Genomic DNA, 21,088 nt, shown 5'->3' with positions numbered 1-21,088 from the left:
CGTCTCAAGATAAGAGAATCTACTACTCTTTAGCTGTGAGACACTGGGCAAATGTCCTCATACCGCTGAGCCTCAGTTTCCTTGTCTCTAAAGAGCTCTAACTCCCCTGAAAGGTAGTGGGGAGGAGGCCCCACTGTGAGCAGCTCTCAGACCACAGCAGGGCTCAGAGCCCTGCCTGGGGGACTCAGCTCCCATCCCACTGTGAGCAGCTGCAGGAAGATGCTGCGGAATTTCAGCATCGGGGAGGCCTGCGGCATCGGGCCTGGCTCACCAAAGTGCACAGGCCTTGGCCACCAGGGCCCACAAGCCTTTTCTCACCAGGTTAGAGGGCTGGGGGGCCAAGAGCATTGCAAAGACCAAGTCTGATCAATATCTGCTGCACGATGACCGAATCTGCTTTTGCAATCAACCTCCTTTCTGCCACATGGGGTGGCCCTGGGTGAAGCCAGGTCTCTGTGGTCTTGGCAGGACATGCTCCTCTCTCCCCAACACGCCCTTCCACAGCCTTGCTCTCTGCCTTTGTCTTCATTTGTGTCCCCAAGACATGCATCCCACAGAGGTACTAGGGTGAAACCTGAAACCCTGCCCCACAAAACCTGCCCAAGTCCAGGCTGAGCAGGGCAGCACGGCAGGGCCAGGCCCACAGACCACTGGTGGCTCCATTCAGCTGAGAGGGCCCGGTTTCACTCTGAGAAGGAAGGAAGGGCCAGGACTCATCTCAGCTGACAAGTGGGGGTGTAGGTTCCTCAGCCAGGACCATGGTCTTACAGAAAATCCAACTCAGGCCACAGACTCCTCTGTCTGCTTCCCTCTTGGGAAACTTAGTAAAAAGGGGCCACAAGGCAGAGAGAAGAACTGGGTTTGTCCCCACTCTACCACTGTCTCACTGTGTGGCCTGAGGGGTGCCACTCACCACTCCCCACCCGGAGCTGCAGTTTGCTCATCTGTAGAGTGAAGACACTGAGAATTTCCTCCCTCCTGACCTCACAGGGCTCAAACCTCACAGCTGTTGTGAGGTTTCTGTGAGATGGTATTTGGCAGGATGCTTTGTCAATGTAAAATCGAAACGGGTTTAGACTCCAGCCTGCAGGAGAACCCAAAGATAAGGGTGGAGGTGAATTGAAATCCTCACCATTGGCCGGGTGCGGTGGCTCACGCCTGTCATCCCAGCACTCTGGGAGGCCGAGGTGGGTGGGTCACCTGAGATCAGTAGTTCAAGACCATCCTGGCCAGCATGGTGAAACCCCATCTGTACTAAAAACATACACAAAAAATTAGCTGGGTGTGGTGGCAGGTGCCTGTAATCCCAGCTACTTGGGAGACTGAGGCAGAAGAATTGCTAGAACCCAGTGGGGGCAGAGGTTGCAGTGAGCTGAGATCGCACCGTTGCACTCCAGCAGCCAGGGGGACAGAGCGAGATGCCATCTCAAAAGAAAAAGGAAAAATAAATCATCATCATTGTCCCTGTGATCCTCTTCTTCCTCCTCCCCCTCATCACAGCTGCTTAGAGAGGCTTGTGCTGAACCTTTCATGTGTGTGGTTTCATTTAAGACCCTCAACAACTCTATGAAGTAGGTGCTATAAGCATCTCCACATTACAGGTGCGAAAACTGAGGCTCAGAGAGGTGACATAATTTGCCTAAGATTAGCTGGGCATGGTGGTTCACTCCCATAATCCTGTCTACAAGGGAAACTGAGGCAGGAAGATCGCTTGAGCCCAGGAGTTGGAGGCTGAAACGTGCTAGGATCACGCCTGTGAATAGCCATTGTACCCCTGCCTTGGTGACACAGCAAGACTCCATCTCTTAATAATAACTATTAATTTTATTATTGTTTGTCCAAGACCATGCAGCCAGCAGGGCCAGAGCATTATTGAAACTTGGGTTTCTGTGATGCCAGAGTCTGCACAGCGCTGCCAGGTCCCGCTCGCACGCCCTCCCTTGTGAAGCTTTCATGCCCACCCCGCCGCTGATCCCATTGCAGTTTGGAAGGTGTGCACGGTCACTTGTGGGGTGCATCTGCCCTGTGAGATCAGGACCTTAATCCCTGATCATCTCTGTGGACCCCAATGGAAGCGTCTTGGCAGCTAGGGGTTCTCAACTGGTATTCGTGGAATGGAACCAAGTAGTTCTGGGATGTTCAGTCAGGAGGAAGGCAGGAGCAAAGGAAGGCTCAGGCAATAATGCTGGGAAGAAGTCAGGCTCAGGCAATAATGCTGGGAAGAACTCAGACTCAGGGATAACACTGGGAAGAACTCAGGCTCAGGGATAATGCTGGGAAGAACTCAGGCTCAGGGTTAACGCTGGGAAGAACTCAGGCTCAGGGTTAACACTGGGAAGAACTCAGGCTCAGGGATAATACTGGGAAGAACTCAGGCTCAGGGATAACGCTGGGAAGAACTCAGACTCAGAGATAATTTTGGGAAGAACTCAGGCTCAGGCAATAATGCTGGGAAGAACTCAGGCTCAGGCAATAATGCTGGGAAGAACTCAGGCTCAGGGATAACACTGGGAAGAACTCAGGCTCAGGGATAACACTGGGAAGAACTCAGGCTCAGGGTTAATGCTGGGAAGAACTCAGGCTCAGGGATAATGCTGGGAAGAACTCAGGCTCAGGGATAATACTGGGAAGAACTCAGGCTCAGGCAATAATGCTGGGAAGAACTCAGGCTCAGGGATAATACTGGGAAGAACTCAGGCTCAGGGATAACACTGGGAAGAACTCAGGCTCAGGCAATAATGCTGGGAAGAACTCAGGCTCAGGAATAACACTGGAAAGAACTCAGACTCAGGGCTAGGAGGAACTCAGGCTCAGGGCTGGGAGGAACTCAGGCTCAGGGTTAACACTGGGAAGAACTGCAGCCTCCTCTTCCCTTTCTTGGTCTCTTCTGAAGGCTTGGGGCTTGGGATTCGAGGTTGCTGGTAGGTGAGTGAAGAGGCAGCATGGGAGCCAGGAACTCCTGAGATGGTGCCCACTCCACTCCCTCCTGACTGCTCCCGACCTGGGTTGTGTGGGTCAGGGACGCCCATGGTGGAGTCAGGGACTCCTCGAGTTTCAACCTCCACCCCCAGCAGCCGGCCCCTGCATTTCTCCCCTTCCAGGATCTTGGGTCCCTGCTGCAAAGAGAAGGACACGAGCTGGACCCTCCCATGTGCCAGGTGCTGTGCTAGGAGCCCAGGGGCTTCCCTGCCAGCCAAGTCCTCCAGCCATGGGGCTGCCCCCATTTAGTAGATGAAGACAGTGAGGCTCAGGGTGGCTCCTGGGCTTGTCCCAGTTGGGAAGGAGGTAAGTTGGAAGTAGGTAGACTAGTACCTTGGTTGTGACCCTGGGTCCCGTCATCGCTGGCTCCCCTGTCCTCTCTGGCCCTCCTCCGTTCACACCTGGCTGGGATCTTGCTCACCTCTCCACACTGTTAATCTTCTCTGATGAATCACACTTGGCTGGCCCGGCTCTTCCCACAGCTCTCACCCCCCATCTGGGATCTCCGTCTCCCAGCTAGCTAGCAGCCCTAGAGGTGGTGCCATAATTACCCCCATTCTATAGATGAGGAAACGGAGGCACAGGGAGCCTAGATGACGTGCCCAGGTCACACAGTTGGCAAGAGGCAGAGCTGGGGCTCACATCCAGAGTGCAGGAGAGTTTTCTTTCTGTTTTAGTTTATTTGTTTCACTGTATAAACAGTGTCGTGTACTGGCTTCTCAACATCAGCTTTATTTTATTTTCTTTATTTTATGTAATTTATTTATTTATTTGAGACGGAGTCTCCCTCTGTCACCCAGGCTGGAGTGCAGTGGCACAATCTCGGCTCACTGCAGCCTCCGCCTCCCGGGTTCAAGTGATTCTCCTGCCTCAGCCTCCCAAGTAGCTAAGATTACAGGCACACACCACCACACCCGGCTAATTTTTGTATTTTTAGTAGAGATGGGGTTTCACCATGTTGGCCAGGCTGGTCTTGAACTCCCAACCTCAGGTGATCTGCCCGCCTCGACCTCCCAAAGTGCTGGGATTACATGCGTGAGCCACCTCACCCGGCCTATGTATTTTATTTTTTTGAGACAGAGTCTCCCTCTGTCACCCAGGCTGGAGTGCAATGGCACGATCTCAGCTAACTGCAGCTTCCCCTTCCTGGGTTCTAGTGATTCTCCTGCCTCAGCCTCCCAAGTAGCTGGGATTACAGGCACCCGCCACCATGCTTGGCTAATTTTTTGTACTTTTAGTAGAGACGGGATTTCACCATATTGGCGAGGCTGGTCTGGATCTCCTGACCTCAGGTGATCTGCCCGCCTCGGCCTCCCGAGTGCTGGGATTACAGGCGTGAGCCACTGCATCTGGCCAAATTAGCTTTATGTAGTTGAACTATGTATATGATTTTGGAGTGACTTGTGCTAGAACAGAGAAAGAGGAGGCAGAGGGAGGAGCAAGGGGATCTGGAAGGTGACGAATCTGGTTCCATCTGTGGCTGTAGTTAGTGGCTGCACCTGCCCTGGCACTTGCCCTTTGGTGTCAGTTCCCATTGGCCGAAGAGCTACTGAGCTTCATACAATCTGCAGGTGGGGCTTGAGTTTCTGCCAGGAAAGCTGGGAGAGCCAGGGAGAAGCCGAGAGGCGGGAGAAAGTCTTCAAGCCGAGGGCCTGCCTCTGTTAAAGGCCTGGAAGTGAGAACGTGCCAGGCCCTTTGAGAGGTTACTGTCAACAGTGAGATGGGTGAGTCATCAGCTAGGGCCCCACCGCCCTTGTTTGGGCTGGCTTGGTGGCTTCCTGCTGGGCACAGAGTGAGCAGTGTTTTAGAAAGAGTCATCTGATGTCAGCGGGAGGGATGTAGGATAAATGTCCTGTCACACCTGGCCTGAAATCCTTCAGCACCTTCCCTTCGCCTATAGGGCCCCCCTTCGCTTCGCCTATAGGACCCACCTTCCCTTTGCACAGCTGTCAAGGCCTTGTCTGACCTGACCCCTGGACCCCCTGCCTACCCCTGTGGCCTCAGGACCAACTCCCTGCTAGAATGTGAACTCTCATGAGACAGAGATTTTGTCGGTTTTGTAACAAAACTTTTGCTCATTGCGGTCTCTGGTGCCTAGAACTATGCCTGGCACACAGCAGGTGCTCAGTAAATATTAGCTGAATGAATGCATGAACCAGCCAGACTAAACTCATGTCATTGTGCCTCACACAGTCTCTCTTGTCTGTTCCCCAGTCCCACCGGCATCTCTAACCACTGCTATTTTTTTTTTTTTTTTTTGAAACAGGGTCTTGCTCTGTCGCCCAGACTAGAGTGCAGTGGTGCGATCTCAGCTCATTGCAACCACTGCCTCCCAGGTTCAAGGAATTCTTGTGCCTCAAGCTCCAGAGTAGCTGGGATTACAGGCCTGTGCCACCACTCCTGGTTAATTTTTGTATTTTTAGTAGAGACAGGGTTTTACCACGTAGACCAGGCTGGTCACGAACTCCTGAACTCAAGTGATCCACCTGCCTCAGCCTCCCAAAGTGCGGGGTTAAAGGCGTGAACCACTGCGCACGGTCTAATTTTTTTTTTTTTTTTTTGAGACACGGTCTTTCTCTGTTGCCCAGTCTGGAACACGGTAGCACAAACACAGTTCATTGCAGCCTCAACATCCTGGCCCAAGCAATCCTCCTGCCTCAGCCTCCCAAGAAGCCGGGCCCACAAGAGCATGCCACCACACTCAGCTAATTGTTTTTTAAAATTTTTGTAGAGATGAGGTCTTGCCATGTTGCCCAGCTGGTCTCAAACTCCTGGGCTTGAGTGATCCTCCTGCCTCGGCCTCCCGAAGTGTTGGGATTTCAGGCGTGAGCCACTGCACCCGGCCTATATGTATAGTTTATTTGTGGACAGAAATAAGGAAAAATGTATAACTAACTCTTAGAGGCTCCCTCTGTCAGAGGGAACCAGAGGGTACTTTCTCTTTCTATATTATGTGTGTCTACAGAGTTAGAATTGTTAGTGATGTAACAGGAAAATAAAGAAGTTAAAAAAGAAGTGCCACGATTGGGAACGTATAGTGGGCTCTGAGGGCACCAGCGGGCACATCTGATGCAGCCAACGGGGAGTCACGGGAGGCTCCCTGGAGGAGGTGATGTTTAAAGTCGAATCTAAAAATGAGCAGCGGGCCGGGTGCCATGGCTTACACCTGTAATCTCAGCACTTTGGGAGGCCGAGGCAGGTGGATCACCTGAGGTCAGGGGTTCGAGACCAGCCTGGCCAACATGATGAAACCCCATCTCTACTAAAAATACAAAAATTATCCGGGCGTGGGGGCGGGTGCCTGTAATCCCAGCTCCTTGGGAAGCTGAGGCAAAAGAATGGGTTGAACCGAGGAGGCAGAGGTTGCAATATGCTGAGATGACGCCATCGCACTCCAGCCTGGGTGACAGAGTGAGACTCCGTCTCAAAAAAAAAAAAAAAAAAAAAATCGCAATAGGTGTTTCCATGTTATCCCTTCCAAAAAAGTGGCACCTCAGCTGAATGGCACCTCAGCTGCAGAGTTCTGACACTGCTCTCCTCCCCAGTATGGCCCTGCCCCTCCCTTGACACTGCCTTGGGAGTCAGTCACCAGGTCAGTCTGTTCCCGAGACTGTCAGCTCCGCGAGAGTAGGCACGGGGTCCCCCGTCTGTGGCTGCATTCCGAATGCTAGCACAGTGCCTGGTGCACAGCAGGCGGTTAACAAATGCTTGCTGATTGGGTCAGGCGATTAACAAACGCTTGCTGATTGGGTCAGGCGGTTAACAAACGCTTGCTCGGTTAACAAACGCTTGCTGATTGGGTCAGGCGGTTAACAAACGCTTGCTGATTGGGTCAGGTGGTTAACAAATGCTTGCTGATTGGGTCAGGCGGTTAACAAATGCTTGCTGATTGGGTCAGGCGGTTAACAAATGCTTGCTGATTGGGTCAGGCGTTAACAAATCCTTGTTGATTGGGTCAGGGAAAGAGGGAATGGAGGGTGGGTGTGGGGGAAGACTGTCTTTGGGGAGTCAACCATTGGAGACTGAGATTTAGACTTGATGGTGTCAGAAATCTCAGTGGCTGCGAAAGATTTCAAACATTAGCTGGCTGTGGTGTGTGCTTGCGGTCCCAGCTGCTCAGGAGGCTCAGGTGGGAGGATCACATGAGCCTAGGAGGTCAAGGCTGCAGTGAGCCATGTTTGTGTCACTGCACTCCAGCCTGGGTGACAGAACAAGACCCTGTCTCAAAAAAAAAAAAAAGTCTCAGTGGGTGCCCCATTCATTGCCCTTGCGGGAGTTTATGCCCCTCACCCTCTACAGTGCTGTTCAGGCCACTTCTCCAAGTTCATCTTCTGTCCTCTAGCAAGCAGTGCTTCTTAACCTACCTTCCTTCCTCCTTTCCTTCCTCCCTTCCTCCCTCTCTTCCTCCCTTTCTCCCTCCCTTCCTCCCTCCCTCAAGACAGAGTCTGGCTCTGTTGCCCAGGCTGAAGTGCAGTGGTGCGATCATAGCTCATTGCAGCCTCCAACTCTTGAGCTCAAACGATCCTCCCGCCTCAGCCTCCTGAGTACCTGAGATTTCAGGTGCATCACTGCACCCGGGTTGCTGAAGCTGCTTAACCCTTTCCCTTTGGGCCCTCTCTTCTTTGCCTGGAAACCCTTCCCTATTTCCAGATGCTGCTCAGAAGCCACTGTCCTGTGAAGCTTTCACTCTCAGGCAGCGTTAGTGCCACTGTCCTCTGTCCCCAGGGTGGCTGGTAAACAAGAACACTGCCTCGTGTGTTCACACGTCCTCACCCCAGACGGATGGAGAGCCTGCGAGCGGCAAGGGCCAGGTCTCCCAGCCTTGTATGTGTGTCATGCCAGGCCTTTTCTGGGTAGGAATGAATGAACAGACGGATGGACAGACAAGATCGGAGCCAAAGTGGGGAAGTACGTGTGGTCGTGTGGGTGTAAGAGGCTCTAAAGCTTGGTGGGGTGGTGGCTTTGGAAAAGGAAAAGAAGGAAGAACCGAAGGACTTGGTAAAAGGGATGTGGGGGTTGAGGGAAGGAAGACTCGCAAGATGGCGGCCGCACTAACAGAAGTGGAAACCCGGAAGGGGAAGCTGTTTCAGGAGGAGGAAGGGTCGTTTGGTCCGGACAAGTGGAGTGGAAGGGCTGTTGCTGGGGCTTCCAAGTGAGGAGGCCCAGTGGCCGGGGCAGGTGCTAGACCTAGAGCCCAGCAAGACACCGGGGCTGGAGCTGGCAGCCGGCCACCATTGGCCTGGAAGGGAGAAGGGATGCTTCTCTGAGGGAAGGGAGCAGAGGGCTGAGGCTGGGCCCAAGCAAGTGACTCCACAGGAGGCGGGAGAATGAAGGGCCAGCCTACACCAGAGAGTGGTCGGGGCAGCGCCTGCATCAACAGGGCAGTTGAGGGCTTGAAGAAACTCTAGACTGCAGAGGCGAAAGAGTCGGAGAGGGAGGCCTCTGGCTTACGGAATAAACCGTTTTGGGGGCCTCTGAAGCAGGCTGCTTCTATGGAGAACATTAGGAGCCAGGCCGAGGCAGACAGAGTATGGAGCTCAGGTCCAGGGCTGGCTCAGGGCATTTGTAAGGGAAGGGGAGGGAAGCTGTGGGGACCGGTGAGTCACTTCCCCTCCAGGGGGGCACAGAGGGCCTGTGAGTGGAGTCTGTGTCTGATGGAGGGGCACTCTCGTTACTCACTGGAATTTCCAGCTGCCGGGGACAGGGTGGAGTAGAGAGGCCCTGGATACTCAGGGAGCCACTTGTGTGGGGTTCAGGGATTTCGGGAAGAAGTGGGCGTCAGTCTCACCATGCCGCGTAGAGGCGTGGGGAACGGGGACGAGGATATCCTGGCAGACTTCCAAGGGCACCTCATGTCCTCTTGAGTGGAGGAACGAACACAGCAGGGGCCTGTGGGGTTTTAGGCCCTTCTTCGTGTCGCCTGCAGGTCTGACTTGTGTGGGCAGCCCATGCCATGCACTTGGAGCCCGCCGGGCGGGAGACAGAAGAACCTGTGGCACCAGGCCCTGAGCTGGCATACTTGTGCCCTGGGGAATGCCAGGCCTGGTCGTTCCCAAGCCCTGGCCACAGCCTCACCCGCCCACACCAAATGAGGAATTGTGGCTGAAAGGCCCTTCAGATGCGTCCTGGCTATTTATAACCCACCCAGGCAGGGACAGGGGAAAACCAGGGGCTGAAGGAGATGGGTGGGGTGGGGGTGTGCCTCTGCTGAACCCTGGTGGCACAGTTCCCTGACCAAAGGCTGTTAGCCCTGGGGCCCCCCAAAGGCTCACCCCCCAATCCCTTGCTCTATATTTCAGCTCTGGAAACAGGATGGAGCCTTTCTCCAGAGAGGGCAGCTTCTCTGCTGCTAATGGAATTGCATGAGTCCCACCTAGAACCCAGAGCTTCGGAAGAATTCTGGGGGGAGTGGAAGGCTGTGGGCCGAACTTGGGCTACAGGTGTGGTTCACACCTGTTGTTTTAAAATGTTAATTATTCGCCATCGTTTTAAAATCAGGAGCGTTCCTGTTAATAAGCCAGATTTTAGCTTATTTTGAACAGAGATCAGGCAGCCCGTGAGCCTGCGTTTCCTCCAGCAGCCATCAGCTGGAGTGAGTGGTGGTTTCACCCAGCCCTACCTGGTCACTGGCTGGCCTCACCCGCACCCTCATGGATGCCGTTTGCAACCTTTGCTCCATTGTTGGGTTGTAAAAGAGCTTTTCAGGGCCTCCCCTGGACTCCTCCTCCCATGGAAGGAGGTGTATAAGCATCCAGGAACTAGGGCCAGGGGGACCAGAATGTGGCCTCACTCCCTGCACAGTTGGGGGTTCTGCAACCATTGGAGAAGCCAGGGGAAGCTGGCTGGGAGTGGGCAGGGCCGGCGATGGTGCCTGTCCTGGGTTCTGGGTGCCTGTCCTGGGTTGTGTGTGCACTCCCCTTGCAGGCTGGCTCCCTGCGGTGGGGTGGCTGGGAGGGGGCTGCTCGGAGGAGGTGGGGGTGCTGGTCTCATCAGTGCCTGTGAGTCGGGGGGGGGGGCTGTTTAGAGGAGGTGGGGGTGCTGGTGTCAGTAGCGTCCGTGAGTGGGGAGGCTGGTCTTTGAGTTGGGGGGCTGCTCGGAGGAGGTGGAGGTGCTGGTCTCAGCACCTGTGAGCTGGGGGGCTGCTCGGAGGAGTGGTGCTGCTCTGAGGAGGGGGATCCTGGTCCCTGTGACTGGGGAGCCCACGGCTCGTGGGCAGGACCGTGGTGGCACCGCGCTCCTGCTGGGGGGGCAGGTCAGGCCTGTCTGTTGCAAAGCCTGACTCCTCCAGCGGCGGCCGGGACGCGGCTGTGGCTTCTGGGCGGGCCGGGGCCTCCCCTCCGGAAGGGGGCTCCGGCGCATCGGGACTCCGGGGTGGCTCTGGGGGTCGCCCCTGCACGCCGGGCTCCTGGCTCGGCCGCGCGCGGGGAATGAAGCTGCGTCTGGGAAGCGGCCTCCCCCCTCCACCCCACCCCGGCCCGGCCGCGGCCTCCTCGCTCCTCCTCTGCCGCAGAAGCCTCCGCCAGCCGCGGCCCCGCAACCCCAGAGGACGGGCGGCTCCACCTCGCGACGCGCGTTTCCTGTGTGTTCGGAGCGAGCGCGAGCCCTGGAGCCTGGGAAGGGCGGGCCCTGCGGGGCCAGGAGCGGGGCCGGGCGGGACACGGAGGAGGGCGCTGGGCCCCGCTGTGCCGCGGGTTCGCCTCCGCCACGGGCCGGGCGCGGCGTCAGGCGCTGCCCGGGCCTTGCTCCCCCTTTCGCCGGGCGAGGACGCGCGAGGCGGCGGCGGCGGAGTGGGGCGGACTAGGTCCGGGATGCAGTCCCGGGTCGGGAGCCCCAGGCCGGGCGCGCGGGTGTAGACCTGCCCCCCCTCCTGCCCGCCTCCTCTCTCCTCCCTCCTCCCGCCGCCGCTGCGTGGACCCCGCTTCCTGTCTGCCCTCCGCGGGCTCCGGCTGCCATGGAGGAGGAAGAGGAGGCGATAGGCTTGCTGGACAAGGTTCTGGAGGACGAAGATGTGTTTCTCCTGGAGGAGTGCGAGCTGGGAACCCCGACCAGCCCCGGCTCAGGGTCCCCCTTCCTGGTGGCTGTGAAGGTGGGAGCGTGACACGCCCTGGGCGCTGGGGGGGGCCGGGCCGGCGCTGCCGAAGGTGCGCGGGAGAAATGGCTGATGGGGGCGCAGAGCGCGCGGCCGGGTGGAAGCCCTCGGCGGAGTCCGCGAGGGTCCCGGCCCCGGCAGCTGTTCACGGGGGAGAGGGGCGGGCCTGCCTCCCGGACCGGTGTCCTCGGGGGAGTGGCTGCCGCCCCCTCCAGGCCAGCCCAGCTCAGGGCTCCGGCGGCTGTGCCAGGAGTCACCTGGCGGGCCTGTCAGCCCGAGCCTCGCCGCCTCCCTGGAGCCGGTGGGCAGGAATCCCCTGTTTCCACGGCAACCGCAAGAGAGGGGCCACCCTCTTCCCAGCCAGGAGACAGGGACTTGGTGTCTCTGAGCTGAGGCAAGAGGGTGTTTGCAAAGAGCAAGAGCCAGAGGTCACTGAGCTTCCTTGAAGGAAAAGCACTGGGTCAGCTGAAGCGGGGGAGGGAACAGCTGGCTTGGAGGCTCCAGCCAGGTGGGCAGGTGCCCTTCCCGAGGTGGGATAAGCAGGGAGCATCTGCTGGGCCCTGGCCCACCCGCTCTGGGGCTGAGGGTGTTCTCTGCAGCAATGCCCCGTCCTGTAGGAGAGGTTGCCTCCCGGTAGAACTGGAGGGCAGTGGTGGCCGGAATCCCCTTGAGGAGCAGGGCGGCCTCGGAACCACGCCGGCTCTGTGAGTCTGGCCCGGCACACCACAGCGGTCTTCCTTTTTCTCTCCTGGACACACCTCTCAGAGCTTCAGCCTCAGCCTTTTGCTCAACTGCTCTCTTGTTCTGTGTCGAGAAGGGAGGCCCAATGAGGACGCATTTCAGGGAGTTTGCAGACTGCTAAGCGAGGCTGCCTAACCGAGTGCCCATCTGCGGGGCCTAGAAGGCATGTGCAGCGAGCATTGCTGGGGGCGGGAGGCTGTCCCTGAACCTCTCTGGGCCTCCCTGTCCGTCATAGAAGATGGGGATCACGGCCCTGCCCCACCCACTCTACAGTGTGGCTCTGAGGAGGAGCCAGTGGAGGTAAAAATAGATGCAGAACCACGGTAGATGGCTGATGTGTGGAGTATGGGTGGAGCGGTGGCTGCAGGCCTGGGTGGGGAGTGGAGCTGTAGGGAGGCTGGCAGTGGCTGGCACCCCACCCCGTGTTCTCTGATCTGGTGCTGGCGTAGGGCCGTGGGGGTAAGTCACGTCTCCTGGTGGGCTCAGGGAGGCCTCTGCACTTAGGGTCTGACCAGCCTCCCCACTAGGAACAGGGTGGGCAGGTCTGCTCGTGAGCCAGGAGTCCAGCTGGGAGTAGCAATGCTGGGACGGGAGGTGTGTGGCCCTCATGGGCCTTCTCTGGGAAGCCCCCAGCACAGATGTGGGCCCACTCAGAGGCCACCTCCTGGACCTCCCCTTCTGCTGGACCCTGGCGTATGCCTCAGCTAAGCCCCTGTTTCATTCTGCTCAGAACTCTAGATGTTTGCCTCGGCAATTACATCCCATTCTCCTTGAGGACGAGGACCATGTCATATTCATTGCTGAACACTACACAGTGCGTGCTGTGGGGCTGGTGCTAGTGAGAATCTGCACCATGTGTGAGGCCCACGAAGGGTGCACCAGGTTCCCAGCCTCGCTCCATCTCAGAGGTGTCCTACTGCGTATGGCGGTGGCCCACGGATGCCGAGAGAGCCTGAGCACGTGTCACACCTAAAAACGCTGCTTCTCCTGGGTCTCCATGAGCACCTGGATGGGGTCTTCCCCTCTACTTTGCTGCCAGCATGGGGGAAGGGGACCTTTCTTGAATGCTGGGGGAGTTCCAGGCTCCCTGCCTCATCCCGAACACCTAGAATTCCTCCCTCCTCTACCAGCATTGGCCTCAGAGGGAGAAGACAAGCAGGTGGCCACAGAGTGGTGGGAAGAAAAGCTCACGGATTCATTCAACAAACACTCTCAGGTTGGGTGCTCTTCAGAGCACCGTGCCTGGCACTGTAGAGACGATGAGAGGAACAAGGCATGATTCTCCCTCACAAGGCGTTCAGAGCAAGGGGCAGGTACAGGGAGTAGGAATAGAGTATTGAAGTAGTCGGGGTGGGCCAGGTGTGGTGGCTCACGCCTGTAATCCCAGCACTTTGGGAGGATGAGGTGGGCGGATCACCTGAGGTCAGGAGTTTGCGACCAGCCTGACCAATATAGTGAAACCACATATCTACTAAAAATACAAAAATTAGCTGGGCGTGGTGGTGGGTGTCTGTAATCCCAGCTACTCAGGAGGCTGAGGCAGGAGAATCGCTTGAACCCGGGAGGCAGAGGTTGCAGTGAGCCGAGATCACGCCACTGCACTCCAGCCTGGGTGACAGAGTGAGACTCAGTCTCAAAAGAAAAAAAAAAAAAAGGCTGTGAGAAGGGTACTGATAAAAGGGTACCAAATTCAGGGGAGAAGGGACCACTTCTAGTGGCGTTGGGGATGGCCTGGATGTGTCCACGTGTGTGTGCGCACAGGACAAGGGTCATTTCTGGATGACACAGTCCTGTCCTGGGCTGCAGACGTTCTTGGCACACCCCTCCCTGGCAGCTGGTAGGAATCCAAGGCAATTCTCTTTGCTATTACTTTACTTTAGGGGTACTTACCTTAAGCAGCAGTTGCGTCCTGAGCATGTGCCCAAGTGCCAGGCCCATAGATCAATCCTGTTTGCAGTGTAATTTCCAAGACGCTTCGTCTTCCTGGGGGGCAGAGGTAAAGTTGGCCACAGTTTTCTCCAAAGCTATAGCTGGAGTTTGCTGCATATCTCAGCCCAGACTTACCTTTGAAGAGTTATTGATCTGTAAAACTGGTAATGCAAATACTGATAGCGTCACGTTGCATCTGTAAAATGGCGTATACTTGCCAAAAATGTTTCATGCCATTCTATTTAAAGATAGGTAGGGTTGTGACGGGGGCGTTGTAGAAGGTGCTATTTTAAGGAACTTATTTGTCAGGAATAAAAACTCTTTTGTAATACAGATTAACCCTTTACGTATTATTCTGTGCCATTTTTTTTTTCTTTTGAGACAGTCTCACTCTGTCACCCAGGCTGGAGTGCAGTGGGACAATCATGGCTCTCTGTGGCCTCCACCTCCCAGACTCAATCTCAATCGTCCTCCCACCTCAGCCTCCCCCTCACTATAGGCACTTGCTACCACGTTGGGCTAATTTTTATATTTTTGTAGAGACGGTTTCAGCATGTTGCCCACGCTAGTCTCTAACTCCTGGGCTTAAGTGATCTGCCCATCTTGGCCTCCCAAAGTGCTGGGATTACAGGTGTGAGCCACTGAGCCCAGCCCAATTCTGTGCCAGTTTTTAATGGATCATCTGAAACGTCTCTATTTCTGTTTCACCTGCCCAGGTCTCTTGTGCTTCCACATCATGCCTGTATCCCCCATTTGGATGTTTTTCTAAGTGCGGGCCCCACATGTGGTGATTTGAGAAATGATCGGTGGCACCTCGATCTATATTTTGCATTTTAATGGTTAAGTATATATTTTAATATACATTAGAAAAAATACGACCTGTACATTTTTCTTACAATTTCAAATATGTGTAGGATAAGACTGCTTTTTACAAGTCAGCTCTTGGGGACAGTGGCTCATGCCTGTAATCCCAGCACTTTGGGAGACTGGGCGCGGTGGATCACGAGGTCAGGAGTTCAAGACCAGCCTGGCCAACATGGTGAAACCTTGTCTCTACTGAAAACACAAAAATTATCTGGGCATGGTGGCATGCACCTGTAATCCCAACTACTGAGGAGGCTGAAGCAGGAGAATCGCTTGAACCCGGGAGGTGGAGGTTGCAGTGAGCCGAGATCACGCCACTGCACTCCAGCCTGGGTGACACAGTGAGACTCTGTCTCAAAGAAAAAAAAAGTTATTGTAAAGAACAATATTGAGTAAAGAATAGTGCAGGTGGTGGTATGTGAGTATGGCAAAATTTTTAGGGTGGGGTATGAACAACCGAAGTTTCAAAACACTGCCTGTGCCCCATGGTGCCTCCCTAAGACTTTAGACAGCAACAGGGAGCCCAGAATACGGGGATCCACCCTTTGGGAGAGAGGGGCTGCTGGAATTTGGTCTTTGTCCCCCAGCAGTTGACCCTGTCTTCTCTGTTCTAAATTCTGCCAAGGAAGCAGCTGAAAGAGACTTCCTCAGCGCCTAGCGCTGGGAGAGGAGAGGGTCTCTCGATGTCTCTACACTGCCTCAGCTGTCCTGAGACTGAGATGGGCCAGTCGTCCTGAGGTTGATGCTTGGTGTGGGTCTAAGCCCCAGGCACGGCCACCCCCAACCCCCAGGCCCGGTGGCATCTACTCAGCAGATCCTGCTGGGTACTGCCGGCAGCCAACTGTGGCCCGTGAACTGACTTCTACCATCTGTGAGCCTCAGACCCTTGCCGCATGCCCTATAGCCTCGAGTCACAGCCAGAGAGCCAGCCCTGCTTGTTGTCTTGGAGGCCAGTGCTCCTGGAGAGATTGTGTCTTTGCTTGGCCTGGAACCAGATGTTTGGAGGCTTTAGCCTCTCAACTCTGTGGAGGACCAGGCCTGAGTTGGCCACGCCTTACTCTAGACACCATCCCTACCGGAGTGACCTGATGTCTTTGGTTTGGCGGTTTCAAGCTGCCACACTGTGAGCCTAGCAGATTGTGCAGGATGCTGAGGATGAATGAACCCGCCAGGGCTGTATTTCATAAGTTCTGGCTAGGAAGAAGTGAGGACAGGCAGCTTCCCGGTGCTGGAGACGGGTAGGCAGCGTGGCAGAGGCTGTGGGACCTGGAACTCTTTAGAGAACTCACTCCAGAGCATTCTGGGCACGTAGGCACCTCTGAAGTTCTCCCTAGGGGAGAGACTATGGCCTTCACCTTCGTATTCCCGGTGCCTGGCTCCCGGTGGCAATGGGTGCGTGAGTGGTGAGCCTGGTGTTTGATGAGACGAGACGCCCCGCAGAGACTGAAGAAACAATGTGAATTTCCTCATGGCTCTAAGCTGGGGATTGTGGAGTCTGAGGAAAGCTGGAGAAGACGGGAGATGGAACAGGCCTTCCTTTGGTGGTGACTGAGCAACGGGTCTGCTGTTAGCCAAGTGCACTGAGGCTAATTCCCCATCCGTGTGCTCTCCAACGCCTTTGCTCCCATCCCAGCCAAAACTGCAGCGTGAACGGGGCCCAGAGCGGGACTCTTGGGGCTGACTCTTTATTGCCTTTTGAGGGAGTCGTCTTCCCATCAGAACCAGCCTTTCAAGACTGGATTGTGAATGGAAGTCTTGAAGGGAGGATCTTGCAGAAATGGACGATTACAGGGCTCCAGGGTCTACGCTCATGCCAGGGGGGATGGAGCTTGTTTGTGGCTGGGGCTGCAAATCCCGTTCTTCCCCCCATCCTAGTCCAATCAGCTCTACAGTTAAAGCTCACGATGTGGCATTTGCTAAACCCTCAGGCAAATGCGTGGTTGGCCGGGAACAGGAGGGGGCGCTAACCCCCCAGCACAGGGGATGAGTTCCCATTTGTCAAGGCTGGGAAGCAGCAGGAAGACCCCTCAGGGTCTGACCTGGAGGGGCTGGGGCTGGGGGCTGTTCCAGGCTCTGATCTTGTCCCCCAGGGGTACGTGTGCTGGAGGCTGTGCAGGCCTCTGGCAGTCACGACCCTCCATGCCTCAGGAAGATGATAACACCTGCCAGGTTTTGAGACTCCGGTGAGTTGAACCACGAAGAGAGCTAAGCCCAGTTCCTGGTATTTGTGAAGCCGCCAATAAGTAACTATTGCCCTTGCTTAAAACGTGGGGTCTGTATTGCTTTTCTAATGCTGCTGAAACAAACCGCCACAAACAAGGGCTTAAAACCACACAAATTTATTCTTTATACAGAAATCTATAAAGGATCTCGGCCCGGTGCCGTGGCTCACACCTGTAATCCCAGCACTTTGGGGGGCCAAGGTGGGCGGATCACCTGAGGTCAGGAGTTTGAGACCAGCCTGGCCACCATGGCGAAACCCCATCTCTACTGAAAATACAAAAATTAGTGGGTGTGATGGCGGACACCTGTAATCCCAGGTACTCGGGAGGCTGAGGCAGGAGAATCGCTCAAACCTGGGAGGCAGAGGTTGCAGTGAGCTGAGATCGTGCCATTGCACTCCAGCCTGGGCGACAGAGCGAGACCTTGTCTCAATAAATAAACACATAAATAAATAGATTAATTAAAATAAAAAGGATCTGCAGGGCTGCATTGCTTCTGGAAGCTCTAGGGCTTGTCCACCCTGCGGCCATACAGCCCAGGACTGCTTTGAATGTGGCCTGACACAAATTTGTAAACTCTTAAAACATATATTTTTCTTTTCGCTCATCAGCTGTCGTTAGTGTTATTGTATTTTATGTGTGGCCCAAGACAGTCGTCTTCTTCCAGTGTGGCCCAGAGGAGCCAAAAGATCGGACGCCCCTGCTGCAGGGGAGTGAGTTTATTTTGTTGCCATTTCCAGCTTCCAAGGGCTCCCTGCATTCCTTAGCTCATGGCCCATCCTCTGTCTTCAAACCTACCAGTGTAGCGTCTTCCAAGCAGTCCCTTATCACCACCCTGTCTCCCCGGCCCTCTCATTCCCCTTCTGCAGCCACGATGCCTCAGGGAAACATGGCATTTTAGGCAGCAGGTAAAGAACCGAAAGCTAGAGCCCTTTGAAGATGAGGAAGCTGGTTCTCCTGCATGTGGGGGAGACTGAGTGATGTCCTGGCTGTGGGAAAGACTGGAAGGATAGGGATGGGCACCTGGGCCACTGCAGGTGGCTCATAAAGGACATGGTGGGCCCCTGTCCAAATCTAGGGCCGAATCTTTACTTGTTTGTTTTTTAAATGTCTTTCCGGCCAGGCGTGGTGGCTCACACCTGTAATCCCAGCACTTTGGGAGGCTGAGGTGGGTGGATCACCTGAGGTTAGGAGTTCTATACCAGCCTGGCCAACATGGCGAAACCCCATCTCTACTAAAAATACAAAAATTATCTGGGCATGGTGGCGGGGAAGGCAGGGAAACAGACCATCCACGCAGGGTTTTGGCCTCCTTGCTCATGAGCTGTTGCCTGTGCTTTGCGTTTGTGCAGGTGGAAGCAGGGAAAGGCCTGGAGATGAGGAAGCTGGTTCTCTCGGGGTTCCTGGCCAGCGAAGAGATCTACATTAACCAGCTGGAGGCCCTGTTGCTGGTGAGTACAGTCCCTGCTCTGGGGCCTTCCGGTCCCCCCGCCCGTGTCGGATGATGTCATGCTCTGAAGCTGCTTTTGGAGTTGGAGAGGAAAGGGGACCTGTACCCGTCCCTGCCTGTGGACAGAGTCTGCAGCTGGTCTGCTTCTGGCTGGGCATCAGGCAGCCCAGGTCATTGCCAGAAAGGGCCTGTGCCTCTCAGCTCCAGCTCTCAAAAGGCAGGAGAAGAGGCATACCCGGGTTAGGGATGGCAAACACACCTGTCATCCATGACCCTGGCATAGGGCATCGCTAACCCATCACGGTGCTCTGCCTGCCCGAGCGGGGGCCAAGCGCCTCCTCCACACTGTGCTCTGAGCAATCACTCCCAATCAATCCAGTTAAGAAGTCTCTGCCATCTTGGGTCCAAGTCCTTCTACCTTCCTGGGTGAGGGAACCGTTAACGCCATCCTGAGGCCCCGTGTCAGGAAATATGAGGTGGGAGGCTATGTTCTTTTTTTTTTTTTTTTTTTTTAAGATGGAGTTTTGCTCTTGTCACCCAGGCTGGAGTGCAGTGGTGCGATCTCGGCTCACCGCAACCTCTGCCTCCTGGGTTCAAGTGATTCTCCTGCCTCAGCCTCCCGAGTGGCTGGAATTGCAGGTGCATGCCACCACTCCTGGCTAATTTTTGTATTTAGTAGAGACGGGATTTCACCATGTTGGCCAGGCTGGTCTCCAACTCCTGACCTCAGGTGATCTGCCCCCCTCGGCCTCCCAAAGTGCTGGGATTACAGGTGTGAGCCCCTGCGCCCAGCCTGTTTGTGTTCTTTTGAGAAGCAGCACAGCTCTGAGGCATCAGGCCGAGCTCAGCCCTCGGTAACGTGCCTCAGTTTCCCTCCCAGATGGAGGTGTCGTTGTGAGAATCTGATTGGGAGGGGAATATGAAAATGTGTTTGGAAGATAAAAGCACTACACAGATGTGAGGTGGTTTTGCCTTGGAAGAAAGTGCTCCTTAGATGTGTCTGGATGTTATGCGGAGTGATCGTGGCGTGTCAAGTTCTTTCCTCTGGGTGTTTTGCAGCCTGAGACATAAGGTAATTGTCAGAAAAGGGAGACTCAGAAGTATGGATCTGTGGAAGCTCATTCTTAACAAGAATTCTAAGATACACATTTAAGTACTTGCCATGACGTGAGGTGTTGTCACACGTTGACCCTGAGATGCTGTCAATGTCCCAGGGGACTTGACATTTATATTCCCCAGGAATGACTATGTAAATGTGCACATGGAGGCCAGGCGCCGTGGCTCAATGCCTGTAATCCCGGCACTTTGGGAGCCCCAGGTGGGCAGATCACTTGAGGACAGGAGTTCGAGACCAGCCTGGCCAATATGGTGAAACCTTGTCTCTACTAGAAATACAAAAGAAGCCAGGCGTAGTGGTGCATACCTGTAATCCCAGTTACTCAGGAGGCTGAGGCATGAGAATCGCTTGAACCTGGGGGCAAAGGTCGTAGTGAGCTGAGAGTGCGCCACTGTACTCCAGACTGGACGACGGGAGTGAAATTCTGTCTTAAAAAAAAAAAAAAGGCTGGGTGCAGTGGCTGACGCCTGTAATCCCAACACTTTGGGAGGCCGAGGTGGGTGGATCACCTGAGGTCAGGAGTTCAAGACCAGCCTGGCCAACATGGTGAAGCCCCATCTCTACTAAAAATACAAAAAATTAGCTGGGCATGGTGGCAGGCCCCTGTAATCCCAGCTACTCAGGAGGCTGAGGCAGGAGAATCGCTCGAACCCGGGAGGCGGAGGTTGCAGTGAGCCAATTTCGCACCATTGCACTCCAGCCTGGGCAACAAGAGTGAAACTCTGAATGTGCAGCTGTTTAGCCACACGCCAGGCTGAGTGTGTCCCATCTCTCCAGGAGTTTATCTGTGTGTGCGGAGCTGTTTTCCAAGTGAGGGACAGTGTGGCAGGTAGCTGAGGGTCCTGGTCTGGGGCCAGAGCTAGGGCAAGAACTGGCCCTGCCATTAATAGCAGGCATATTGCACTGTTTCTCAAACTGTGCCTCTCAGCCCATCAGTGCATTGGGTTGTGAAATCAGTATAGTGGGTTGTGAAACCAGTACAGTGGGTTGAACCAGCATTTTTAAACCAATGAAAAAATATCAGCATGCATCATACACAGGAAAGATAAGTGAGGGAACTTTCGGTTTGTTGTCTGTCTGTGTGCCTGTGTATATATGGAATTGCTGGGTCCATGGTGTCTTACACCTGTTGTGGGTTTGAAAACTGCTGGCTTTGGCCGGGCGCGGTGGCTCACGCCTGTAATCCCAGCACTTTGGGAGGCTGAGGTGGGCGGATCATGAGGTCAGGAGATCGAGACTAACCTGGCTAACACGGTGAAACCCCGTCTCTACTAAAAAATACAAAAAAAATTAGCCAGGCATGGTGGCAGGCACCTGTAGTCCCAGCCACTCGGGAGGCTGAGGCAGGAGAATGGTGTGAACCCGGGAGACGGAGCTCGCAGTGAGCTGAGATCGCGCCACTGCACTCCAGCCTGGGTGACACAGTGAGACTCCATCGCAAAAAAGAAAAGAAAAGAAAAGAAAACTGCTGGCTTTGGGCGGGCTCTACATAAATTCCTTGAGCCTCCGTTTCTGGATCTGAAGATGAGAGGGATGCCATTCTTTCTCTCTTTCCATGGGGTTGAGAAGACTGGGAGATCCTTCTGGGACCTCATACAGTGTTGAGTTACTTAAGACACTCAACTGTTAGTGGAAGAAAGGAGGACAGGCAGAGACAACCCATCAGACATGGGTTTTTTCTTCCACACCGTGAATTG

General features: G+C 55.0%; 1 protein-coding gene across 1 annotated transcript in view; it reads left to right on the top strand.

Moving 5' to 3' along the window:
- Positions 1-21,088, top strand: part of LOC116458258 (active breakpoint cluster region-related protein) — a 53,941-nt gene that overhangs the window by 6,888 nt on the left and 25,965 nt on the right. Inside the window, exon 3 of the mRNA XM_032137816.2 lies at positions 18,177-18,275. Coding sequence (XP_031993707.1) covers positions 18,177-18,275 — 99 coding nt within the window. The remainder of the gene's footprint in view (positions 1-18,176; positions 18,276-21,088) is intronic.

Source organism: Hylobates moloch, unplaced genomic scaffold (genome assembly GCF_009828535.3).
Source record: "Hylobates moloch isolate HMO894 unplaced genomic scaffold, HMol_V3 SCAFFOLD_19, whole genome shotgun sequence".
In the NCBI taxonomy this organism is placed as follows: Eukaryota; Metazoa; Chordata; class Mammalia; order Primates; family Hylobatidae; genus Hylobates; species Hylobates moloch.
This window is presented reverse-complemented; position numbering and strand designations above follow the sequence as displayed.